Source organism: Poecilia formosa, unplaced genomic scaffold (genome assembly GCF_000485575.1).
Source record: "Poecilia formosa unplaced genomic scaffold, Poecilia_formosa-5.1.2 Scaffold160, whole genome shotgun sequence".
Lineage (NCBI taxonomy): Eukaryota > Metazoa > Chordata > Actinopteri > Cyprinodontiformes > Poeciliidae > Poecilia > Poecilia formosa.
This window is the reverse complement of record NW_006800099.1, coordinates 1266770-1284660: the sequence shown is the minus strand read 5'-3', so window position 1 is coordinate 1284660 and position 17891 is coordinate 1266770. Positions and strand designations below refer to the sequence as shown.

Below are 17891 nucleotides of genomic sequence, written 5' to 3'. Positions count from 1 at the left end.
AGATAGATAGATAGATAGATAGATAGATAGATAGATAGATAGATAGATAGATAGATGAATGCTTCTGTAAGAAACTATATTTGTTGTTTATCTGTCAACTTCTTTATATGCAAAGTTGTAAATCTCATTGAGTAACACTTGACAGCAGCTCGCTCTTCTTTCACTCTTTGTCCAGCCTGTCCTCCATCATGTCCGCAGTTACATCCAGTCTGTCCAAACGTCAGGAGAAAGATCTGCTGTCTCTCTTCAGCCACGCCCGACTCCACCTCCTGTACAAGGCCAGCATCCACGGCTTCACTGCAGCCGCCTTCCACGGCCGCTGTGACCGGCAGGGGCCCACCATCATTGTGGCCTACAATGCTGCAGGGTTTGTCTTTGGGGCTTACACGTCCAAGGACTACGCCCAGAGCGGACAGGCCGTCATTGACGGGGCGGCTTTCCTTTACAGCATCAGTGCTGAGAGAAACAAACCACTCAGAGTGGGGAGTATCAGTGGGAAGCATGCCTTCACAGATGGAGGCCCCGGTCCAAACTTTGGCGCCTTGGTGTTCTTGCACGAGGACAAGCCTGCAGTGCAATCCAATCCAGGCGACTGCTTCAACTTCCAGGAAGCAGAGATGCATGGGAATGACTTGGCACTGACAGAGTTTGAGGTGTATCGGGTTGAAGGTTCGTGAAAGAACTTTCTTTAATGAAAATACAATGGATCTCCGATGACTGATTCGTCGGAGATCGACGATTAGACTAGATTACACATGTGCATGTATGTAATCTAGTCTAAAGAATAAACACCGGTTTAAATATGTATATTTTTTTATTACAATAACAGGTCTAGGAGATCTCCTGGAGAAGCCTTGGAGAAACATCCAGTGGACGTCTGAGTATGTAACCAAAGGCAACATGTCTTTATGTAGAAACTCTTAAAAGAAAATCTGTAAAATATGCAAAAGTCCATCCATCTTCTTGTTCCTTAGTGGGGTTGGGAGGTGCGGGTGCCTATCTCCAGCTAATGTTCTGGTTGACAGGTGGGGTTCACCCTGGACAGGTTGCCAGTCTGTCTCAGGGCAACACAGAGACACACAGGACAAACAACCATGCACATACTCACACCTAGGGACAATTTGGAGAGGCCAGTTAACCTGACAGTCATGTTTTTGGACTGTGGGAGGAAACTGGAGAACCTGGAGAAAACCCACACATGCACAGGGAGAACATGCAAACTCCATGCAGAAAGACTGGGGCAGGGAATCAAACCCAGAACCTTCTTGCTGCAAGGCAACAGCTCTACCAACTGCGCCACTGTGCAGCCCAATATGCAAAAGTTACATTTTCAAATCCACGCTGAATTGTGCCAAGAGGTTTTCTCACCATAATTCTTGCAACAGCATTTTTAGGTAGAGCGATTTTAAACACTTCTGGAAAAGAAAAGAGTGATTTGTAAATATTGGTGTTTCTTTTTATTTCGTGAATTTGTTAGAAAACAGATCTTGATGTGCTAAATATAATGACTGACTGAGAAACGTGCAGAGTGTTTTTGCTATTTTAAATCTATAATGATCATAATCTTGACTATTTACGTTCTCTTTTTTAAAATTTCTTTTTTTTAATGTTGTTTCTTTTGCAGAAGAAAGCAACAACTGATGACGAGCATCCAGAACTATCTGCCTGAAATCAAAGCCGTCAATCAAGCCCGCGTGCTGCTGGTGGGCCCTGTTGGGGCCGGCAAGTCGAGCTTTTTTAACTCCATCAACTCCGCATTTCGGGGCAACATGACATGCCAAGCCATCACTGGCACAGCAAGGACGAGTGTGACCACTCAGGTACCAACAAAACATTCACTGCTAGATTCACATTCACTGAATCTGATCACTGCTGATCAGATTCAAAGGAAGAAATGTGCAGGATTCACTGGGAAACACGGATCTGTTACACTTCCTGTAACTTACAGCTGATGGTGGTAACAGGATTAGATTTGACTTATTTTTAACTGGCCACCAATTTATATATTTCTTATATCTCCTGCAGTATCGCGCCTACACCATTAAGACAGGAAGACGTGGTGGGACTCTTCCTCTGATCCTCTGTGACACAATGGGGCTGGAGGAAAACGCTGACTCCGGCTTGAACGTTGACGACATAGTCAGCATCTTCAAGGGGCACATGAAGGACCGCTACCAGGTTCTTCAAACACACGCATACTTTAGCGTCACATTATGTAAGCCATTTAGATGTGGCGTAATAAATTTTTGAAAGCAAATCATTTGTTTGCTCTCTTCAGTTCAGCAGCTGTTCGTCAATCCTAGAAGATTCTCCAGGCTATCAGAAACACGTGACTCTGAACGACACGATCCACTGCTTGGCGTACGTCATCGACACCTGCAAGGTGTCCCTTCTCAGCCAGAAAATGCTGGATAAGCTCACTGCCATTCGGAAAAGAGCCAACCAACTTGGTTTGTGGGAAAATGTTATACTGAAGAACATTTCAAAGTATTCACCTTATGTTGCTATAGTTACGTGGTGCTTTAAAAATGTTTTCATACCTCCACTTTGTCACGTTAGAACCCCAAGTATTTTATCAGGATTTTATGTGTTGGACCAAGACAAACTATTGCATATCCATGAAGTGCAAAATGCAAATGTACTCAGACTCATTTGGACTGAATAGAAAATCATTTTCAATCAGTTGGATGTAGGTCAGGACTTTGACTGGGCCATTTTAAAACATCAACATGCTGGATCTAACCCATCCTACTCTCACTCTGGGCGTGTGTCCAGGCTCAAGATGGAAAATGACCCTCAGCCAATGTCTCAAGTCTTTACTTTTCTTCTGGGATTGTGAGTTTCAGATTATTTGTAACAAAATTAAAAACCTTTCAGTCCTGACCTTCCCCTAAATAATTATTTTGTGTTGATCTTCCTCATTCTATCTTGAGAAAATGGGGAAAATGCATTAGGTGTCACTAATGGGATGCGTTTGCTTACACAAATTTCCTCCAGCATTTCCAGGATGAAGCTCTGATTTCTTGTAATCAAGCTACAAAAGCATAAAAAGCATACCCTGGCGATCATCACAATATTCTCTTAATCTTGTTTCCTGCCAGGAATCCCTCAGATTTTGCTGATGACCAAAGTGGATGAAGCCTGTCCACTAGTGGCAAAGGACTTGAAAAATGTCTATCGCAGTGTTTACATCCAGGAGAAGGTAACATTTTAAGCCGATATTTACCTTATTGCAGGAAAACATCTTGTAATATGAAGGAGATCTATAAATGTTGTTTCAGGCCCGCCAGTTGAGTGATTCCTTGGGCATCCCTTTGTCCTACGTGCTGCCGGTGAAGAATTACAGCGAGGAGCTGGAACTGGATCAGAACACCGACATACTGCTGTTTATGGTCTTGGAGCAAATGCTCAACTATGCAGACAGCTACTTTGAAAACCAGATCACAGATGATCAGGATGGAAGCAATGGACCAGAGCTCTACAGATCCATCGATCCCCGCCAAGTTGTGTCACAACGTGACGAGCCTAAGATTGTTTGAGCTACACAGTTACACATGTTACTGTATTGTGGAAAAGTGTGGATTGCTTAATGCTCTTAACCATCAGGAGGTTTCTGATTGACAGCTGTGCTTGGGGTGAGGAGGGATTGCTGAAAAGTCAATACAATGTGGTGGGCTGGCTTTGAAAACTCATATCTACTGAATCCTATTAAATTGATATGGTTCCTTATTTCTGGACTTAGACTGGATTAGATGTATTTGTCTAGCAAAGCACCTTGAGGTGTCATTTTATGTTGCTGCCATATAAATAAACTGTAAAGGAAATGAGCTGAACCAGTGTCAATTTCTTTACGCACAATTACAAAGTCCAATTAAACACATTCCACTGGAGCGCGTCATCCAGAAGCTTTGCTCTGCATGCTGCCACAGAATAAATAATCCACGCACACCCAACCCCAAACCCCACCTATTTAGACTTTGTTCTAAGTACACATTTTTGCAATACATTTCATTTCATTTTGTGAAAAATACATGCATGTTCACTATGGTTACTGTGATTAGAAATTAGCAGAGAGTTGCTTACTTTGGTCAGCCAGTAGGTGTCAGTCATAATTTCACATGAAATGTTTCGGAACATCTTTGTTATGGAAAATGTGAGGGGGCTTTATGTTGCACAATTGCTCTCGATTGTTTATTTCTATTCTTTTTGCAGACGTCTTTGTGATCACATGTTTTTCGTGCGTAACGTCTGATTCGAAACAATGTCAGAATGACACAGCAGTCATTTTTTTTTCTCCTTCAAAGTTCTTTACAACCACCCGCCAGTTTAACAACAAAAGTAAAACCCAGGCGTCTCCGTGAGACGTCGCTTCGGCTTCTGCCAATGGGAGAAGCCGAAGAGTTTCGGTGCCGCCCTCCTCGGATCCAGAGTATAAGGCGCGTTGTGCAACCACCACAAACGCTGCGTTGCGATCGCTCCCGCAGAGATCTTACTCTCTCAGACTACGTGGACTATTAACGCTTTCACCAAGCTGGGATTGTTTTCTGATTTGCAAACATGATTCCCGAGGAAAGTTTCGCCTCCGTAGAGAACAGGTCAGATTTTATTTGCAATGTTTGGAAACGATCTTTACGTTCTGTTTGCAGGGACGTCCTGTTCTGGACAGGAATGTCTTACGTCCTTTGACTCTGTCGCTATTTCTTATGCTGTTCGCCAGGGCTGCAGATTCTATAGAAATGAAACCAAAAGCAATGTTAATATTCCACAATAAGGACTGATTGGGGTTATTTTATCCATGCATGCTGCACAAATACTTCACAGTAAAGTACAAATGATATTATTTTATGCATTAGATACTTGCTGCATTAAAGTACCTGGCTAATGCATTTGTTTTACTTCTTTCATAGCCTCTCTTAGCATTTTTACTGGACAATTTTTGAAGTTGCTTTTGTCTCTTTCTGTGTTCTAAGGAGTAATTGTTCTGTCCCAATCCTCAGGATGCAGTCTGCACGCCTGGCACTGGAGGAGTTGCTTGTAACTGCCCAGAAACAGCACTGCCTCACTGTTGGCATCTATGAATCAGCAAAGCTCCTCAATGCGTGAGTAGAAACCATTAATTATGGCTTAAGTCGGGGCATTATCGTGTTTCTCGGCTGTATTTGCTCTGCTCGCCTTCCAGACACTGACATTGCCCCAGTCTGACAGCTGCAAACGTGCGGGTTACAAGGTGTTTGTTGTTCTTCCTCCCTCTCTAATGTTTCCCTCGGTTTCCCCAGAGATCCGGACAGCGTGGTCCTGTGCGTTCTGGCGGCTGACGATGAGGAGGACGTGGCGCTGCAGATCCACTTCACGCTGCTGCAGTCCTTCTGCTGCGACAGCGGCATCAACATCCTGCGGGTCTCTGGGGTTCAGAGGTTGTGGCAGCTTCTGGGCGGAGTGGATGCCAACCTAAACCAGGAGGAGAGCGGAGACCTCCACTGCATGCTGGTCACGGTGGGTTTGCTATGACGAGCGACGGCCTGGTTACGGGTATCAAGGTGCATTCTACATGTTAAAATCCAGAAAGGGGCAGCTCTACCCTCCCTAACCCCCACTTGTTACTATGCACTGAAAAGAAAGTGCCTACACATTTGCTTCGCTTAGAGCCTTGTGGTAATTCTCAAGGTATAGTTCAGCTATACCTTGAGAATCTCATGCCGGTCCATTCCTTAAACAGAAACTTCTTATGAACTGAAAGGCTGATGCTTTTCGCTCCACTGTAAATATGTCTTGCCATCTTCATATCGAATTCTCCTTAATACATGATCGTGCTAATCATTTATTTTCTTTTATTTTCCTTGCAGAATCTTCAGGTAGACCACTGCAGGCTACAGGAAGTTGGGACTTACTGCCAAGAGAGTCGACGCCTAGACCAGTGGGTCCCTGAACTGGTTCTGCAGGAACGCTGAAGGGTCTGAATGTCCCTAGAGACCCTGGAGTTTTTGGGTTGAAATGCAAAAGAAATGAAGGAACTCGATGGTCAAGCTGCTATAGTCTTGAGTGGACTCAATCCTAGCACCCAGACTGAAGGCAGGATGAGCCGAAAACATTCACAAAGTTGCTGTAAAACAGTTAGACTTTTCTGCAAGACGTGAAGAAAGAAGACTGGATTGACTGATTGTTTTCCTGATGGAGAAGAAACTATCTTATGCACCTATTTTGGGCTTCTGTTTGGGCTCTCACAATGTTCAAGGACCGTTTTTTAAAATTAATCATTTAGGGTTGCAGCAGGCTGTGTCTTGTCTACACCCAGTTCATACCTGGAAGATTTGTATGTTTGATATCTGGACTGAAATGTTGTAATAGTGAAACTACTGTATAGCCAACATTCCTAAGTGTTCAGAGTTGGGAGAGTCTCTGCGTAGAAAGGGTGTGCGTGAAAACATGGTATGCACGCACAATGTCTTTCTTTAGAAACGCCTGGGTGTGCTGTGAGTGCGTTTTTGCAGAGAGCAGCTGAACCTGTGGAGGAGTGATCGCTATGGAAACTGAAACTGCTCTGTTAGAAGGATCTGGCTGGCTTTGCAGAACAAAAAAACTGCAAAAAAAAGAAAACAAAACAAAACAAGCAAACAAAAAAAGGTCTCAGGACCTGATGATGTTTTTTTTTTTTTTTTTTTTGGTCTGAATTCAAACCTCAGGGGATACAGAATGATCTGATCAGGACCATGATGTAATGTGCCTTTACAAATGCTGCCTATTTTATAACAGTATGAAAAGTTTAATTTATTGTTTGTATTATTTGTTCTTGGTCTATTCTTTTGTGCAATAAGTCAATAAATTATTGGATCCATTGAGAAGATTTCCTTTCATCCATCCATCCATCCATCCATCCATCCATCCATCCATCCATCCATCCATCCATCCAGCCAGCCAGCCAGCCAGCCAGCCAGCCAGCCAGCAGCCATTGGGCAATAGGTGGGCCACACGATGGAGAGGTTGCCAGTCCATCATAGGGTGAGAAGACTCCTACTAAAAATCCAAAAGAAAAGTCAAGCGTGCATCACGGAAGCTGCCGAGTTACACAACAGCTGTTTACGGTGGCACTGAAGTCATGGAAAAATGCTTGCTCTTGCTAGGTCAAAGTCTTGTAGTAAACGTAAGTCAACCGGAATAACACCAGGGTGGAGCCTGAAACTACGCTTTAAGAAACAGGCAAAGCCAGCTGATGCAGACTGACTGTCCCTACAGGAAGTTAGGAGAAGATAAAAGCCTTGCTGTCAATCCTTCATCATTTCTCTGACTGCTCTTGTTTTGTTACATACTTTTAACTTCTTGCAATTCAAGGCTGCGTGCACATTTGCGTGGCAAACTGTGTCTCCATTGTGTGCCCTCCGCTTTACTCCCTGCTTCTTCCTGTGCTGTCACATGTCCGTCCACCACTCGGCCAGAAGGGGAACACCCAGGCACATGGACCACACGTTTGTTTACACTCTGCTACTCAGAGGGATAACGGGCGGCGGCGGACTTTTAACAGGCTGTGATTTATCCCACAGCCCAAATCTCGTGGCCCACAGGAGCAGAATGGTTTGAAATTTTGAATAAATCTGTGACTGCGGAGCGAGGGCTTCTAGAGATTAAAGGAGGACTAAGAACACAATGCAAAGGTCCAGCTGGGAGACTTGCTATTTAAGCTTGGTACACTGTGATTCCATCTCTGCTCTGCACACCATGTACTTATTAAACTAGTGAGCATGTGTGTGCATGTGCTTCATAAATCTATGCAGTCTGCAGGAAAAAAAACAAAACAAAAAAATGCTTTGCTGACACAATAAAACAAGAAAACAAAACATGATGGGCCGGATTCAATAGGTGAAATGGGAACTTTCAGCAGCTGTCAACACAATGGAGTCCAGTGACAGGTTGTGTTATATCATCTTTTTATTAATGTTATCTACTTCTCAATAGTTTTTTTAACAGCAATATCCACAAAATATTAACAGTGTGCAAGAAAACATGAGTTATGGCACATCAGAGAACAGTTACAAAAAATAGATTTTTTTTTCCAGAATCAATCAAGGCAAAAAGGATACATATACTGTATGCATACACAGGAGATCAGAACACAAAGATGAGTCTCAGATGGGACTCCGATCCAACTGAGTGATGCTTGATATGACAGTCCACCAGCAAAGAGCCTCAGACTCGCCTCACTAGGGCCGAAAATGAATTTCTTTGTTGAGCTCACTTTGTGAATTGGCAACGTGAGCCACATGCTCCGCTTTAGGACTGTTCGTTCTGTTGATCTGATAACTCCACAACCAGCATTAACACAATATACGCCACTATAAGGCAAACTAACAACTAATCAATCAGACAAACTGTCGGCAAAATCAGCAATTCAGGCCGGCCGTCTTTGATTGTAGCCCAGGAAGAGATGGAATGATTGAGAAAAAATATAAGAATGTAAAAAAATAAAATTTGTCAGACATTTTTAGGGCAACAGTGTGCGTAGTGGTATGATATGCATGCTCTTGTTATTCTTTAATAGACCCCTGCAAGTTTTATCCTCCTTCCCCATATCCATTTATTAAAAAAACAAAAAACAATCACACATCTATGTTATAATTATTATATATACTTTTTTTCACCACATATTGAACCAACTTTCTGGTATTAAGCTGTATTTATAGTAAAATATCACAATTTGTTTAGCATTACAGTGTAATCATTCTTTTAAGCATTAAATTAAAATGATTTTTAATTAGTAATTAGACATTTTTATAATCAGATTTATTTTCTGTCCAAACAGAGCATACTATATTTATTTTACTACAGCTATGTCCCTTCTGCTTGTCATATTAAATGGTTTCAAAAAGCCTTTTAATAACGCGTAAGTTGAAGCTAGCTTAGTTAGCTTTCAGACCAAACACAAATCAAAAACGGTAAACTTGCAATAGAAAAATCAGCCCACAAGCTTTCTAAAGCTTATACATTTTCTTGAACAGAAAAGTTGAAGCAAAGTAAAACATTTTATTTAAATAATGAGCAACAGAAATACTGAATGGTGAGTTTTGTTACAGCAGTTTCCACTTTTTAAGCTAATAGACAAACTGTCCGTTAGCCTCAATACTTATATTTTATAGAAATGTTCTGAAAATCTTTGTTGATATGTCCTTTTGGACTTCATTGACTGATGATGTTTCAAATTAGTTGAAGACAAGCTAATTTGACTGGTGGAATATGCTAGGTATGTGAATTTCACAACAATTTTAACTTGCAACATTTTTTTCTCCTCTCTCCAGCTAAAGTAAGCACACCTTAATAAATAAGTGGATGTCAAACATCCCAATTTTGTTTGATTTGTCTGGGAGTTAATCTGGAAAACCAGGGGGATTTGACAACAATTGCTATGCTAACTATTACAAACAATGTAATTATTTGCGGGGCAGATAGGGTTGCCAAATTTACTGGGACATCCTGAATAAAATACAAAATTGGGTTGTACCTTACTTCATTTCTGTTTATTGACTGCTACTTTCAGATCACCAGATGGCAATCTAACAGATTCAACAGCACTTATGCACTCTTGTCTTTGTTAAGCATGCCATGTGTGAAGTGTAGAGCAACATTTCTGCCTTTTCACACAGTTGATGGTTTCGATTGGCCATGTAGTTGTGAATGACTACAGCAGAAAGAGGACAAAAGACTGCTTGAATCAGTTTAAAGTAGCAAATATACTGTTGAAAACAATGAGAACATTTTAAAAAATTGATTTCTCACTGTTTTACAGAGAATAGGATTATGATATGTCAAATTGTGCATATTTTACAAGACTATTCTCAGTGTATTTTGCTTCTGATTGGACAGCAAAAACATAGCAATCCTATTGGAACGTGTAATAAATTAGGATACTGAAGAGTCAAAAGTATTTCTAGATGAAAACCTTGAAAATGTAACAAAGCGGACGCACCAAAATATCACGTGCTAGCTAAAGCTGCATGACCTTTCCACTGGCCAGACTAACCCTGACCTAGAACTGCAGGACCACAGGGTTGTAACACTGCCATGTTTTACGACACAAGAGGCACTGTGCTCTAATATTCTTTGAAATTTTCCTACAAATGCAAACAAGTACAAGTCTTTTCCCAACTCCGTCTCCGCTAAATTAGACACCACCAGACCACATCCTTTCCCCCCCAACACACACACATGCACACTATGTGCCACACACCACCAACCTGCAGTCTTATCCTTGTGAAACTGCCTGCTCTCTTTGTTCTGAATAAAATCCAAAGGCAGAATAAGCAATGTCTTTTACAGAAAGATGTAGAATTAGGCTAACTGGTGATTTTAGCGTTCAAAAACACACAAATACACAAACATAGTCCGACACAATCTGGCTCCTTTCAGCATAGTCTGTTTTAAATGCTGATCTGTGCAACACTGATGTAAAAAATACAAGACACGCATGAGGAAGCATGGACCAGAAGAACCTCTCATAACCTTCAAAAGTTAGCGTCACAACTGGGTCACATGGGGATCACAACAGAGGAGCAACAATTAAGTCAATCATGCTCTGTAACTGCGTCCTACTATCGACTAAAATCATAACACCGTGCAAATCAAGCCACTCTGTTTTTGAAAAGCTTTGCTTAAATTTGCGTCAAGTCCGGTTTCAATCCGTATAGTATCACTCCTCTGAAATTATAGATGTACGACATTTGTGTTGCTTGTTGCCCCAAAAATGTACCACTTAAGACAAAACAAAAATGGCAGCGTTGGTATTAAAGGAAGGCTCAGGAGGTTGGTTTTTTTTGGCCACTGCAATGAGGTCTGATGTTGAATAATCCCCCTTACAGACTCCATCTTTAACCTTGCAACATTTTTGTTTGTTTTTACTTGTTAAAATCCTGACTGCTGCTTTTTAGCTATGGCTAAAACCAACCTCTCGCAAGCCTTTAAAAACTGAAGGAAAAATGAGAAGGCGGACATGATCTTTGACGGACGAGAGGGAAGCAGTGATAAAAATTCCAACATCCACAGACGGGGGGTAGTTCTGTGTTTAGATTCTGTATCTTACAAACACTGTACAGGGTAATAATACTCAACTGATCGGCTTTCATGGACTCCATAGAAAGAAGGTAACATAAAAAATAAAAAAGCCAAGACAGCTACTCTTCAACTTATCACTTCTGCACGTCTGAAAGAAAGTTTTTACACTTAGTTTGTTTCTCTTAATGCCATTTTCTTCCCTCTTCATTTTCAGGTTTTACAATCAAGTTTGGTTTTGTTAGATTGGAGGAGCGTGGTGGAGGAGCAGAGGACACAGAAAGGGGGAATCCAAGAGCCGGTCTCTGGATTGTGGTGAACTCACGTTAAATGGATTTATCCTACTGTTTAGACCGGATTTGAAGTCACTGCAGGTGTCAGATTGTTCAATCAACGTACATCTCCATCTTTCTAAAATACTCCCTACATGTATCTTTAGTTGTAACAACAAATACGAACTGAAAACACAGAAAATGTTGAGGTTTAAACTTTCTCCGTTGTAGAAGATGGATTCTCCAAAGTGGTCAGTCTGTGGCCTCGCTCCCACGTAAAGTAAAGCACACGAAGGTTTGATGTACAGTAGAGACCCTACGATCTTATGAGGTGAGACCCCTGATCCAAACCAGGTGGGCCATGGGAAACGCCTCCTTTCCGTTAAGGTAAAACAACAACAAAAAAAAAAAATAGTACAGTATTGTCTTAAATGTTAAGCAATGCTTCATGAAAATACCTAAACATACATTGAGTTCACAAACAAGTATTTCTTAAGAAAAAAATAACAAAACAAAACAAAAAAAACCCAGTAAACGTCCACGGTTAATAGCTTGAGTTCTTTGTTGAGCTGTTCGCAGAGTTCCTCTGGTTGGTCCAGATCTGAGGTCGGCTAAGACATCGACTCTGAACCAACGGCAGCAGCCGGCTCGAGCCGCAGCGGAACCAGCGACAGCGGATCAGTATCTAGAGACAGGGTTTTTTTCTTTTGTACAGGTTGGCACAGCTGGAGGCTTGGCCAAGAAAAGGCTGGAGGCAGCCGCAGAGAGGCCGCAGGCGGAGAAGAGGTCTGTTGATACGGATTCGAGAGGGAACATGCTGTGGTCTGACCAAAGCAAAGACTCTAGCTAAAGACAACGCTCTCGGATTGTCTTCTTTTCTTTTTTTTTTTTCTATCTTAAAGTTCCCGCAGAAGATTAAGCGTTTTTTGAGCTTTTCGATGCGACCCTGGGTCGTGTTTGGCACGGTCGGCCTTGCGCCCACCACTTATTTGTGTTGCCCACATGCTTCTTCCCACTGCCTGCCTGTGCAGCAGCTGCCCATCATTTACCCGACGCCTCGTTTCATGACCGGCGGTGGAAAAGAAACGGGCTTCCTACCGATTGTTAAATGTCAGAAATCCCTTTTCAAGTTAAGTGGTTGTTAATTCACCAGCATATGGGAATAATACCGAGCACCTTGGACCATACTCTATGCTTAACTCATCTCAGAAGCTCTGAGGACAAGATACCTGCCCCCTAGTGGTGGTTCTGGATTGTGGCACTGTTTCTTAGTGGCTAAATTTGGAGCGACTGTGTGTGTAACCCCCAAACGCCAGCTGGGGTTTCTTGGCGTCTGAGGATGGGTGGGGGCCTATTTTGATTGCAAAAGTCAACTTTTATGTGTGAGCCTATGTGAATAGGAGAATCTGTTGTGTGTGTATGCGTGTGTGTGTGAGGGCAAAAGAAAAAGCACGTGTGAAGCTATAGGATGATGCAAGGCTTCTTGTCCTTGAAAGGGTTTTCAGAGGTGGGCACGCCAACCAGCAGGGGGTCGCTTCGAGCGTGCTGCTCACAGTAGCTCATCAGATCCGCCGCCGCTTTAGAAACCTGGGGGGACGGACGGGAAGAGGGGTTCAGAAAAAAATAGAGGGAGAGGAAAGAAAAACGACAAGAGTGAGGGAAAGAAGAAATACAAATGATGAACAAAATTAAAGCTACAAGACTCGTTTTATCACCTCTAGAGCATGTTGTGATATTTTGTTTCTATCTGTTTTGTTATTTTGTTTAAATCATGTATTTATCAAGATAATATTTAACTTTCTAAAAAGAAGTGCATTCCTCTGATGACACCACATAATTGCATGTTTAACTACAATTATCTTTAGGAATTAAAAAAGAAACGCTTGAAAAATAAAATCAAGCTTCAACCAGCAATCACCAAAAAAACCCCACCCAAAAAACAAGCAACATAAAAATCAGACCACAAGAAGCAAAACCAATAATTTGGGAAATATTTAATCTGAGACCTAGACAGAGGAGAGAAAGGAGAATATTTGGTATGAAGTGGGAGCTGCCTCCACAGAGGTGGGTTGGCAACTACAACACTCGTTCTCCTTTTAGTCTCTGACTAAATCTTGAGAAAATGAAGAAAAAAAACTTTTAAAGTAATTTTGAAATTCAGAAATATTTATAAGGGGTTCTGCCCATTTAGGAATTTTGAATTTAAAGCAGTGAAAAGATGGTGGGATTAGAGTGATGTATGACGGCAGTATTTAGAAAAAGATTCAGGTGTGATACTAGTAGCTTTAGTACTCTCACCGTGAAGTAATGAAGGCAGAACTTACTAAATCATTACTTTTCAGGATAACGTTCTTAATCAGTAATCTCCCAACTTTTAAAAAGGTAATAATGAAGGTCAACAATTATGTAGACTGCTGGTTAAGGTGTCAGATGAATTGTTTGAACCAAAAATAAGCTTTTTCAGTTTGACAGTTTTGTTATTGTTTAGTTTACTGAATGGATTTTGTAAATGGAGGAACAACTAGGTGACATAAAAATGAAAAGAAAGTATGAGTTTTTTGGTTTTTCCTCGTTTTATTCGCATATTTTACTCAAGCTTAGTATTTCATGGAAATCTACACTTTATAAACAAAAAAAAAGTATATAGTGAAAAAAAACACAACTAAGCTTTAACAATAAAGCTCAATTAAAGTGGTGGTGCATAAAAGGAACAAACAAAAAAAATAGCAATACGAGAGAGGAAATATGGGATCCACACACAAAGCAGATGACCAATATTATCACCTTAATGCGTTCAATTCCTGCCTCGATCCTCAGCTGCTCCACCAGTTTCCTGGCCTGGGCGATATTATTAGTAGTGGACATATTCATCCATCAGAAGACACCAACACAGGAGAAAACTGCAGGAAGAAGAAAGAGACCTTCAAAAGGAAGCTGTCGTCGTGCCCTAGCTTACTTGTCTCGAAGCAAATGGCTCTTAAAGTTGTTCTGTGAATCTATAATTTTCCAGGAACCCACCCTGCTTTCATACCCTTGACAGATTTTTATCGATTCGCCTTTCTATTGTAAATGTTGAACAACATTAGTTGTGGAGCCACAGCACCACACAGCGGTTTCAACGTGGCATTGCAACACAAATGTCGACAGAGAAACCTGTGGATACGCAACACAGAACATGCAAAATAAACACGGAGTGACCCCGGGGGTTCAAAGGGAAACAGGCCCACATTTATGTCCGTAATGTCTGAGACAGGAATGCTTTTCCTGCCTCTAGGAGCACACAACAACAACAACAACAACAACAACAACAACAACAACAAAAATCAACTCCAAGTTGTTTTGCTGACTCCGTACTGCCAAGAACATGGATCATGACACATTAGCCTCTACAAACGGAGCCTTACCTGACCGGCGGTGTGCAGACAGGACTCTCTCTGAACACTAATGTGAGAGGATGGAGGGGACGAGCTGAGGGAAAGCAGGCGCGGCAGGACAACAGTAGGCGTGTAATGAGAACAGAGCTGGGAGGCAGCTCAGTTTACATTGGCTTCTCTCTGTGCAGAAGAAAAAGCAAGTTACACAAATGTTTGATGCTTTTTTACACTAATAATCAATAATTATTCCATATTCAACATGTAAGAGGATTCCCACCTCTGCACGTTTTCCACATTTTGCCATGTTACAACCATAAATTTCAGTTTCTTTTCTTTTTTTTCTTTTTTTTTAACCTTATGTTACACGAGAGTACAAAGTATTGAGCAATTATCAACGGAAAGGAAACTGATGCATGTTTATTTTAAAATTATTTTTAGTACAAATCTGTTACTCTGACACCCTCAAATAAAAGTGCAACGTGTTGCTTTCAGAAACCAACCAAGTAGTAGATAATCCTAAACTGTCAACAGGGTGTGATTTAATATTGATATAAAAAGTTGAGGACAAATCCAGGTTATGAAACTCCCTCCAAATAAAATGGTGCCTCTGGAGGAGCTGCAGAGATCCACAGTGGAGGACAGGATAACTAATCTTTACATAAAGGCAATCATTAGGGCAGCAATGCCCCCACTGCTGAAAGTTGCTTTGCAGTTTGCAATAAGATGACAAAGCAAACACGTGAAAGAAGTGCTTTGGCAAGATGAGATAGGAGTTGTTGTTTTTTTCCCCCACATGCAAAATGCTACAGTGTACTGAACTGAACGGTACTTTACTTTAATGACAAATGTGACTTACTGGCATCACATTTCACTCTAAGTTGCAGCAAATCACAATGAGGTGTGGAGAAAATGCTGGAATCCTCTGCAAATCAGTTTATAGTTACAGACAACCAACTAAAAAAAAAGAGGCAGAATGATAAAGACGGAGGATGGAGCAAATGGGAGCACAGTACGCCATCCAGCAGGACAGCGATTGCAAATATCCAGCAAAACAATAATCAACCTCATCATCATCATCATCATCATGTGCTGGCAATGGTTCAGTCAAACTACAGATCTAAATCATTTTGAGGATTTCTGTCTCTGACTTGTTTTCATGGATGCTTTTCCTCCAATCTGACAGTCTGAGTTATTTTGTAAGAAACCCCCCCAAAAAACCCCCCACATATTAGCCATAATTATTGCTGTGAAACCTGGTTTTTAAAAAGTCTGCCAAGAAACGTCTGCCACACTTTTCAGATCCAAACTAACCACTACTTTTGTGTTGGTCTATCACATTTATACATAAATACAGTAAACTGACAGTTGTTGTTGTTGCAACGTGACAAAATGTGACAACGTTGAAGGAGTAAATGTGAAAACCAGGTGAACCGTTTGCTCTTTTGTCCACATCGTTTCCAAGACGCTTTCACAAACGTTCTGGCATCTTTTGTTCGCCCAGCTGCGAGCTCAACAAGAACGCCTCATTGTCAGCTACTTGTGATCACGACCACACCTCGCGCCTCACCTACAGCGCTACCAGGGAGCTCAGCCCTGCACCACCCAGCGCCTCGGCGTGCCGCTCTGTCTGACGCCCGAGCTCTCAGGAGGAGAGTCCTGCTTTAATTACCACAACCGTGGAGCAGATCAGAGAACCGTGTCTGTAATTAGGGCTCCTGTGTGAGCGGCTGAGTGTGCAAGTGCAAGAGACAGAAAGAAATAAACATTTAGTGATAATAAAAAAGATATTTCCTCTTGTTCTTTAAATATGAAAGCAGTTGTTTGTTTTTTGCCTACAAATTTTTTAGGAATAATTCTTGTTTTTTGGTCGGAAAGAGATTTCCAAATCAGCCAAACTACATTAAATAAATTAAGATAAAGTAGCTTTTGCTCACTTTTCTTTACATCTGATTTACTGTTGGCTGATGATAATAAACAGCTTTTTCTGTCCTTTTCTTGCCACATCAGGACAATGGTATCTTCCACATTACTTTAGCGAAGTTGTACTTTTGTAAGAGCAGAGTCATGTTTATCATCCTCAGCTTGATATTTTGAAAAGACCAGGTTTAAAGGGATATTTGAGGAATGTCTGAGCCTTGACAAAAGGCAGCTTCAGTTTCCTGTTCTCAGCTGACATGTGTGAGGTAATTGGCGTGGTCGTCTGCAGCTGTAGCCCAACCGAGTGACAACTTTCTGCGATTATCCAGTTAAAACACGGTTGTTTTTTGACATGCTCTTAGCAACTTTAAACTGTGCTCAGTTTAAACTTCAGCAAGTTATCTTCGCCACTGTATGCATCGATGCTGCTGAGTGAGAACTAAAAATGATAGTTGTGGTATCAAGAAACGGAATAGGTGCACCTAATAAAGAAGCTATTTTCATGTACAAAGCAATAACAGCTTCACTTGCACTGCATGGCCTCCTACATTACTCAAAAAGGGCAACTGCTGTCTCTGCACACACTTTTATCAGATTTAGTGTTCCTTTGGTGCATATATAGTGTGTACCTCTTGCTAATGTTTTGTTGTTCTCTAATGAAAATAAGTCTAGGTCTCAATGGAAGCTTACCAGCATTAAGGTAGACAAAAAAAAAACCAACAACAAATGTTTGCTGTTATAATATGTGCAGCCTGTTGATTTTTAAAACTTTCTGAGAGCTGAAATAAATACCCCCCACCCTCCCTACACTCCCACTTAAGTCACATCAATCTCCGCTCCAAAACATTAGAGGAATACACGAATTATCAACACAGCATCCCAACGAAATACCCGAGCAGAAAAACACAGCCCCGCCGGATCTGGACAGGCCCCGCTATCAGCAGCCAGCCAGCGGAGCCCACGGCGGCTCTCAGGACGCGCAGAGCCCCCCGCATCAGCCCCTTATTGATCCCAGCAGCTGCCTGGCGCTGATCGGGCCTGCATGTCCTCTGCTTTACAGGCCCTGCTCGCTGCTCCGCCGTGTGAAAACACAATGCGGGCATTTTGATGGATAGAACAGCGTGTCCTCCCTCCCGTGGCTATCCACGCACCAAAGACACACACACACACACACATACACACACACACGCGCACGCCAAGCATGCACACGCGTATACGCACAGGCACCCAGACATTGTGCACACATCAAAGCCAAAGATTATCCCCCCTCCTCCACCCCCCGTCTCCTCCTCATGTG

General features: G+C 41.8%; 3 protein-coding genes across 5 annotated transcripts in view; 2 read left to right on the top strand and 1 right to left on the bottom strand.

Annotated features, from left to right (window-relative positions):
- Positions 1-16330, bottom strand: part of gng7 (guanine nucleotide binding protein (G protein), gamma 7) — a 21427-nt gene extending 5097 nt beyond the window's left edge. The window contains exons 1-4 of one of the 3 annotated variants that reach the window (XM_007564552.2): positions 15534-16329; positions 14708-14857; positions 14088-14203; positions 7903-12890 (exon numbers count right to left, since the gene is read on the bottom strand). In XM_007564552.2, coding sequence (XP_007564614.1) covers positions 12765-12890; positions 14088-14174 — 213 coding nt within the window. In that variant the 5' untranslated portion in view covers positions 14175-14203; positions 14708-14857; positions 15534-16329 and the 3' untranslated portion in view covers positions 7903-12764. Of the gene's footprint in view, positions 1-7902; positions 12891-14087; positions 14204-14707 lie in introns of those variants that run through there. The other 2 variants (XM_007564551.2, XM_016677678.1) reach the window with 2 other exon arrangements.
- Positions 39-3606, top strand: LOC103146565 (interferon-induced protein 44-like). Its single transcript, XM_016677677.1, has 7 exons — positions 39-669; positions 830-881; positions 1625-1820; positions 2026-2178; positions 2279-2450; positions 3102-3202; positions 3282-3606. Exons 1-7 carry the CDS (start codon positions 189-191, stop codon positions 3537-3539), a joined length of 1413 nt encoding a protein of 470 aa, XP_016533163.1. The 5' UTR covers positions 39-188; the 3' UTR covers positions 3540-3606.
- On the top strand, positions 4413-6836 carry LOC103146564 (growth arrest and DNA damage-inducible protein GADD45 beta-like). The gene is made up of 4 exons (XM_007564553.2): positions 4413-4595; positions 4998-5099; positions 5277-5493; positions 5844-6836. Exons 1-4 carry the CDS (start codon positions 4558-4560, stop codon positions 5946-5948), a joined length of 462 nt encoding a protein of 153 aa, XP_007564615.1. The 5' UTR covers positions 4413-4557; the 3' UTR covers positions 5949-6836.
- Positions 16331-17891: the final 1561 nt, after the last annotated feature.

Bases quoted from the DNA above. Each gene is read 5' to 3' on its own strand.
- LOC103146565 (XM_016677677.1), top strand. From the start codon at position 189: ATGTCCGCAGTTACATCCAGTCTGTCCAAACGTCAGGAGAAAGATCTG. The intron at 882-1,624 runs GTATGTAACCAA...TTTCTTTTGCAG, and splicing joins AACATCCAGTGGACGTCTGA to AAGAAAGCAACAACTGATGA. The intron at 2,179-2,278 runs GTTCTTCAAACA...TGCTCTCTTCAG, and splicing joins ACATGAAGGACCGCTACCAG to TTCAGCAGCTGTTCGTCAAT.
- LOC103146564 (XM_007564553.2), top strand. From the start codon at position 4,558: ATGATTCCCGAGGAAAGTTTCGCCTCCGTAGAGAACAG. The intron at 5,100-5,276 runs GTGAGTAGAAAC...CGGTTTCCCCAG, and splicing joins TCAGCAAAGCTCCTCAATGC to AGATCCGGACAGCGTGGTCC. The intron at 5,494-5,843 runs GTGGGTTTGCTA...TTTTCCTTGCAG, and splicing joins TCCACTGCATGCTGGTCACG to AATCTTCAGGTAGACCACTG.